The sequence below is a fragment of the Heteronotia binoei genome, chromosome 8, assembly GCF_032191835.1.
Source record: "Heteronotia binoei isolate CCM8104 ecotype False Entrance Well chromosome 8, APGP_CSIRO_Hbin_v1, whole genome shotgun sequence".
Lineage (NCBI taxonomy): Eukaryota > Metazoa > Chordata > Lepidosauria > Squamata > Gekkonidae > Heteronotia > Heteronotia binoei.
In genome coordinates this window covers 83,367,722-83,376,021 of record NC_083230.1, presented here as the reverse complement: position 1 = coordinate 83,376,021, position 8,300 = coordinate 83,367,722, and the positions used below count along the sequence as shown (strand labels likewise).

General features: G+C 42.4%; 1 protein-coding gene across 1 annotated transcript in view; it reads right to left on the bottom strand.

Annotated features, from left to right (window-relative positions):
- Positions 1-1,310: 1,310 nt before the first annotated feature.
- The window catches only part of SUN2 (Sad1 and UNC84 domain containing 2), a 39,474-nt gene continuing 32,484 nt past the window's right edge, over positions 1,311-8,300 (bottom strand). The window contains exons 17-18 of the mRNA XM_060245456.1: positions 8,149-8,241; positions 1,311-5,740 (exon numbers count right to left, since the gene is read on the bottom strand). Coding sequence (XP_060101439.1) covers positions 5,624-5,740; positions 8,149-8,241 — 210 coding nt within the window. The 3' untranslated portion in view covers positions 1,311-5,623. The remainder of the gene's footprint in view (positions 5,741-8,148; positions 8,242-8,300) is intronic.

The window sequence follows — 8,300 nt, the reverse complement described above, 5'->3', positions numbered from 1 at the left end:
ATACAGCAGATGTTTCAGAGCTGTGAGATGAAGGAAGAAAGGGAGGGAGGAAAGCAGATAGATGGGGGAGGAATATGTGGAAAGAAAGCAACTTTAACTTTAAACACATTTCTCCAAGATGCTGGCTGGCTTGGCATGGAGATGATTTAAAGAGAGAAATGCCTTCTCCAAGCCAGCTGATAGGACGGTGGGAACTTCGAGAACCACACAATATGTGTGAAAGCCACAGTTTGGCCACCCCTGTTTTAGTACAAAGGTCTAGCAGTACAATGTTAAGCTGCCAGTTTTTTTTAAAAAAAAATTACAAGCAAAAGTTGCTGTGTAGAAGTCCAGTTGCACCTGTGGTAGCAAGAAGGAAAGTGTGAAAAAATTATCATTGATTCCAGTGTGAGTCTTCAGAAATCACAGCTCAGTTCAGATAATGTGAAAGAGAATCACTGCAGACAGTCAAACCAAATGTGGAACTTTCCAACATACTGCCTCCATGTAGCAGAAATTTCTCCTAGTTAAACAGCAGTAAAGGTCTGTACTAGAAAGGCAGGGGTCTGGTGTATGAGGGAGAACTTACAACAAAGGTCAAAGGCACTCTGCTATTGCAAACTCTGGTACAAATAAGTGCTAAACAAAAAGAAGGTACCAAGTATTTTTATGGAAGAGTGCTTCTGGCATTGGGAGAAGATGCACTTGCTGAAATTTTTCCTCCGGTAATGAATGTGTTACTTTTGCTGGTTTTGTAGCTATCTACACATTGTACAACTTCCAAGGAAGTCATCTTTAAGGAACATGGAAGAATGGAGCAGATAAAGTGTGAAATACAACATGGTAAAAAACCCCACTGATCTGGAAGAAGAGGAATATCTCTCATTTATAACATGGTGAACCCAAATGCTTAAAAATTAGTAGTAAAGGGGGACTCTGTGTCCTGAGGTCTTGAAAAGCTACTTGACCCTTTAAATAGGAATCCAAAGTCATCTCATTACTTAGCTTCAGTGTTAAACTAAAATAGTCACCCCCAGTGTAAGAGTCTACACAGCAAGATCTATGCAGAGCTATTTTGTGCCAGTACAATAAAAGCAGTTGTATATTCAGGTAGGTATTAGTCCACTGTAATGGCTGGATGTGATTCCTGGGACTATTAGGTTGTTACATTATTAACATGGAATCTTAAATGTTGTCATAGCCCATGATACAAAACATCCAGTTCAAGTCAACTTTGAGAACAAAATTCTATACTGATTGCATTGGGTGCACTCTGATTTCCCTCTGTTTATATCCCCTCCATAGCAACAACTAGTGTTGTAAAACACTTCTTAAATTTATAATTTATTGTTTTGGATTTTTTTGTGTGCATAGGCATAAATTACAATCCGTAGATATAAAATGATGAACAACATAGTGCAGCATTTGTAACAGGCTAGAGAGATACAAATTGGAAGTTCCTACAGTGTAGATACAGGAGAAGCAAACCATACTTCAAAAGGTGCTTTGTACACGCTACCATGGATAACTGCATTTCTAGCTGCTAACTGCATTTTCTTCTTTCTCAGTGGTGCTTTGATGCTTCTATATTCTACAGTACCAAAAAGCTGAGGGATGTGTATTGCTGCATGTGACTGCTGATGGGAAAAATAACTCATAGGAGTAACAATGAATGTATAAGTCACAATTCTTGCTTAGGGTTCCCAAACCTTTTTGAACTTGTGGGTACCACTGGAACACAAATGCAGGCTGCTGGGCACAAAATGGCTGTCACAAGAGGTGTGACAGCCATTTTGTGGGTTTCAGGGATTGAGGTTGTATATAACTCTGCGTAGTACCTCTCCAGCAGTTCAGGTGAAACCCCTGTTTAATAGCAAGCCTTTTAATCTCCACAGCCAATGCTCACCTAGCCTCACCCACTTTCTGAAAAGCTCTAAGCAACCACGAAAAGTGTCAGCAGGCAGCACCACAATGAGGACACGTTTTAGGGCTGCACTGGTGTCAATGAAATCCCATGCTCTCCCAAGCATGACTAATTACTTCTCATTTTTAATCTCCCTTTTGTACTTGCATTCAGGAACGTCACAGTGTGACTAAAATACATGTTTCAGATATGATTAAGGAAAGACCATTATTCATATAAGTGATTTAATTATAGATCCAAAGTACAGTAACTATACTAGATCAATTAACTCAAAATTTTAAAAATTTGATCATATATATGCACTCAGATATCTCTTTACTTTTTCTCAAGCTGAATCAAGCTTTTCCATCTTCAACAAATAGACAGTTTCCTAAAAATATCAGTGCTTAACACTCCCATCTTGCAGAGAGTACAAAGAGCTAAGCTATAACTCAAACATTTTTCTTTGATATGATAAATAGCACTCCAAGTATATATTAAAAGATACCTTTCCCTGATCTAAATGAATGCAGAAACAAAGGGCAAAATCTTTGCACAAGCAAACCATGTTCTACCTTTTTTGGTGAGTTCATGCAGGCAACTAGTTTACCCAGAGCTGCTCACCAGCCAAGCTGCAGTCATAAGGCTGATTCTATTACTCTTTACTTACTTCTATCTTAAAATGAAAGAAGGGTTGAGGAAAGGGTGGCAGATAGGAATAAGCCCTGTGCAACTTGAAAGGTAGTTTAAGAATCATCGCTTGTGTATGTCCTAGTAGGTAATGTCTGAATGGTCAATTACAAGGAGTTGCAATGGCTTTCCCTATGTGTATCTTAGGGAAAACTAACTTCAGAATGGGTCCCTTGCTGTCATGCTGAATGTAGTCATCAAAATATTCTAAAGAAGGGATTTGCTGCAGGCCAAAATACATGACAGTATTTTTACAGCCCCTGCTGAGATGCCTTCTTCAATAGAGCAAATAATATTTCCTGACTCCAATCTTGATCGGAACAGATACCCACTGAAAAAACGTACAGGTTACTGATTGCATTTTCTTGGGGTTTTTTACCCTCATAGAAAGCTCATTTAAAAATTTCCTACAAATAAAAACTAGTCCAGCAATGTGTTCAGTTGTCTAACTTGAAGGTGTTTTTCAGTGCCCATTCTTCCTCCCACCTACAAGAGCTTTCTCTTGGATGCTTCTAGGAGTGACTATATATATATATATCTCCCTTGCTCTATATTTACAAGATCTAGTAATACTAATACAGCCTAGATCTACCTCAGCATTACATTACATTACACCAGCTAAGCACTATCTCCCTTGAGGCAAAGTCATTAACCCTCACAACCCAAGAACACTGAAGTGATCAGATACATATAACGCTGTTGATTCCCCATTGCTCTGAGGTGCATGCACTGCTTTTCATAGTCACTATTTACAATCTTAAACCCAACCATTTTCCCTTGATATACAAACATAACTGATTTTTCCCCTCCCACAGCTGTGCCTTATGCACAAGTATGCAGAGTAAAGTAGCATATGACACTTGAGATGGCAAAATTATTTCAAATGACAAAACGAGGAATTGCCTGAGCTGAAAATATCAGCAATCTGCTTGTCCCTCATCTTTTTGTTAGAGGCCTTAAAATGAAGGCACTAATTAATGAGGTATCAAATACCAGGAGGGCTGTTCCTGCTGAATACAGCTCTCAACAACCATTTACCAAGAGGTAAGTTACCACAGGCCTTGACAGACCACGGGCTAGCCCAATCTCATACACTAAAGCAGGGTTGGCTTTGATTAGGATGAATTGGAGACTGTCAAGGAAACTCCAGGGTCGCTATGCAGAGGCAGGCAATAGCAAACCATCTCTGAACATCTCTTGCCTTGAAAAGCCGTAAATTGGCTGTAACATGACAGCACACTCCACCACCAAGTTACTACAGCATGTATGTAACCAAGTGGTAAGCTAGCTTTGCTGTGTTGCTTTACTAGGTGGCAATAAAAATTTTACCACAACTGCTTCCACACAGAATTTCCTTTCTGTACACATGGAACCTCCCTGGTTCCATGTGTGCAGAAAGGGAAAAAAAGAGGCCATAGCAGTCACAGTGGAGCTGTATGGAAAGATGAGAGAAAATTGGATACAAATATGCAGGAAACTTACGGGGAGCAGCTCTGCTGCTAAACACCCTTGCTGCACAGCTACAATGAAAGCAACATGGAGACTTCTTACTGTGTGAAAACAGCCAGTTATTACCTGGATTTTTCAACTGGCCTGGTTTGCACCTGCAACCCAATGAGGTAGTCTGCTTCAGACTAAAGGCAAGGGGTTCCATTTTTTAACATTCCACCCCCTGCCAACAGTTCCTGTAGTTTAGAAGTAGCACAGCAGTGAGGAAAGGGGGTATAAGCTGAGCTCTGCTGTCAGTTTATATACAGGCAAGTTTAAAAAAAAACTCAGCCTCCCCACTGCTGCAGTTCCCTACTTGGAACTCTGACCTCCCTCATTTGGCTGCATGTGTAGAGGAGGAAGTTCAGGTGCAGCACTGCAGTAAAGGTTTTCCCTACCATGTAACAGGACAATAATGCACCTGACCAAATGCTTGTTCTAGCTAGTACGTCAATTTTCCATGAGGCAAACAGATAAATGACTACAGTCTATACAAAGGAAAAGCCTGAAACAGGGTAAAACGCTGCATTTAGCTAGCGCAACAGTCGATGCGTTGTCTGACAGTGACTCTTCTTTAGCCCTTCAGAGATTAGATATAAAGTAAATAAACATGGGTCCTATTTGCAACATTGCACAACCTGCAGGGAAATAGCCTCTGGGTTAAAATATGCTACATGAGAATGGAAGGTTGGCAGAATTGTACAGAATACATTCTCTTGCCCCTGAACAGCAGCAATCAGCCTCCATATATTTGGGATTAGGAGGAAATTCTTCCAGGCTGATGCAAGCCCCAGCCTCTCTCTCTCCTCACTCCCCATGAAGCTTCAAAAAAAAGTTAACACTGTGGTATGAGACTGAGTCTTGACAGTAGCCTGCCCTGTCAGGAATGGGAAGCTTATAATACTCAAGACGGTGTTTCTACTGTTTTTCCTTTTAAACCAGGCTTTTCATGTCCTTCAAGACTGCAGCATCTGGCATGTGAAAACTTTCTTTAAATAAGTGAATACTTATTTCTGCCTATCTGCCCATTCCTATTGTACAGCACTGTAGGTCCCTATTGCTATCAACACCAAGCCAGCTTTTATAAATGAGGTAAAAGCAGCAATGAGCTCCATCAGCCCCAGAAAGGAGACAGCAACAGCTTAGAAGCCACCTACTGTCCTCAAACAGGATAAACTAATACTCCTGCATGATATAGTTAGGTATATAGCACTAGATCTACCACTGACAGAGCTTTCCAAGGGAAAACCTGGAAAGCAATTTTTGCTTGTGGAGAGGGGTGTGAGGAAAGTATGAACTGCATAGGCTTTTTCAAAAAGAGAAAACACACGTTAAAAAGCAGCTTATAAAAGATCAAATTGAGGAGCCCTCTTCTTCCTCCACACACGAAGAGAATAAATTGACCACAAGGTGGCTGCTGAGTGCCCACTCCCCACAGATGAGCAACGCAGCAAAAACAGTGCTGCCCACCTCCTGCTGCTCTTCTTTCTGGCACTGCCTTTGTCACTCTTGAGGTGAAGAACTTGAGGTAGCCAGCTAGCACGGGTATGGCACTGGGAGGGGTTAAGAGACTGGCTCTCCATGTACCCGGAAGCGATAGATGCAGGTATACTCAGGGTGGCCCCAGTTGCTAAGAACTCTCAGTTCCACCAGCTGGAAGGCAGCACTCTTATCTTCATCCTGAAGATGGAAAGGAGTAAAAAAGGGACACCCTTTACTAAGACCCAGAGAAGCTTTAGATCTCCATTCTTCTATGGAAGCAGAAGAAATAGCGGAGCTAAAATGAGGGAGGGGAGGAGCCTATGGCCTGGTTTTCTCTGAAGTCCACATGCTACTTAACCAGAGTAGCAGCCTGCCCAGTCAGAAATCTGATATACTCGCATATCTGTGAAAGCCAGTGTGGAGTAGCAAATTAGGACTGGAAACATGCAGATCTTTGCTCAGCCATGAACTTCCTGAGAGCAAACACACAGTTTATTTATCCTAGATTTGATGCTGATTGAAAGTGAGGTTTTTCCCACTTCGCCACATCTTGGTGCATTCATACACCTGTGTTTTTCCTGGCTTTTGTCTGATCTTTTCAAAACCTGCTTTGTGCAAAATTTTGGGGAAGATCTCAGCAAAGTCCGGAAATTAATATTTTTCTGGCCCAGCAAAAATTGCAGTCTTTTTCACTGTCCCTGTACAGGCAATTCTGCCACTGGGGCCTTCTTTGCTTTCTTTCTTTTTTTAATTCAGCTACTGAATATTGTCATAGCAATTTGCACATCAGCATCTCTTAATTCACAGCCTTAATTTTTTAAAAAATGCATCTGTAGCCTCTTTCCCCTCATACTTCTGCAATGAAAGGGGTAAGATGTAAAGGTGGAAATTCAGTGAACACGATACATGCATTCAGGGGTTGTTTCATAGAAAAATAGGTGGTGGAGTTCATTAACATAACCATTAGCATATCCTGCCCCCCCACCAGCCAAAAGCAACCCAATACCAGAAAGGAGAGCCCTGGACAAATGAGGCCGGCTTGGGCTGGCTAGAGATCCAGCCAGCCCAAGCAGGCCTCGCTCACCTGGGGATCTCCTTGGCTGTCCTCCCCCAGTCAAAAGGCCAGCAAGCCACCTGCTGCCCAAAATCACAGCAGAAGTGGAGAAAGGGTGGTGCGGGTTTCTCCAGGGGTCAATGAGGGCTGCTGGGGGTGTGGGAAAGCCCACCCTCCTAATCCAGGGATTGTTATGCAGATGCACCTACTATTCAATAGACAGGTAGATAGGTGCTGAATTCAAGGTCTGCATGTATTATTTTGGTTGTCCTGCTCATTTAAAACAAAACTGAAAAAGCCTGGGTGACTATGAGAAGGAGGAATGGGGGTTCTGGCTGCTGCTGGGAACTGGGGCACTGTCTTGTAACCAAGTTCTGCACAATTTTATATTATGACAAAACTCTGCAAATACTTTCAGAGGACAGAGGAGCAGGGATGCCCTTCTGAGTGTGACATCATTGTCATCTATCAACCTAAAAATGTTTGCAGAGCTCTGTCATAGTTGTAGAACTGAACAGCTTTTGGTATGCTCCTGCAGAACACATCAGAGACTAGTGATAGGTTCAGATTGGGAAAGTTTTGAGTTCAAATCCCTGTTCAAAGCACACTGCGTGACTCTGGACCAGTTGCTCTCTCAATCTAGCCTACCTTGCAAGATTGCTATGTAAAAGGAAAGGGGAGACACCAGTGCACAGTGACCACAGTTGAAGCCCACTGAAATCACTAGGCTTAGAGCCAAGCTAGACGCCTATTTTTCAAATAGCAAAAATGGGGAAATACTACACACCCCAGGAAAGTTTTCATGCAAATAGCTGGGAGGTGAGGTAGGAACCCTTCCTCCCGTGGCAGTGTCCTAAGCCCAAACAGGCTCTGCTTTATTTTTTAACAGTCATCTCTGCAGCTACTATGGGGAACATAGACACAGCTGTTTTTAAAAAGTTCAGCCCTTAGAAGATGGAATGCTGAATAACAGAATATTTATAATGCAGTGTTGTGCAAAATTATATCAGACTGGCACCAGCCAGCCATAGGAAAACTCATAATCAATCCCTCCCCTAGTGTTTAAGCCTCAGACTCTAGGGATAAAAGAGACAGTGTCCCTGACCATGAAGGTTACATTCGGGGTTCTAATGAGGGTCTTTCCCTGGACACTGCCATTGAGACTGTGTTAGGTAAAGGATTGGTAGGCTAATATTGGGGAATCCTATCCAACTCTATTGTTCCATGACCTGATAAACTCACAGACTGGAACAAAGACAACCTTGCTAAACACAGAGCTTATAGATGCTATCATGACTCAGTGAGTTTCATGACACCCAGGCAGTGCCATGCAAGGCTTTTGGGTCACTGAAGTTAAGCAAACATATTTATCATTTTTACCTGGGGCTGGAGTGGCTGGCTTTTCTGCCCCAGCCCATTTCAATAACAAACCTGCTGCCTGTATCTTAGAAACCAAGGAGTTCCAGTTGGCTAACGTGTGGTGCAGCCCATCCCTTGGGGTATGTAGTGCCCCCCTCCAACTTTTGTGTTGGCTTCTTGTCCTTTTTCCTACCTGCAAATGGAATGTCTGGATGGGGTCCCCATCCTGGTCATATGTGAATTTCCCAAGGTGAATGCCCTCTTGCTGCCCTTCTTCATTCAAACCCTGTGGAAACAAAGGTTGGGGAGAGGGAGACAAGGGCCATGGGGAGAATAGAGCAACCA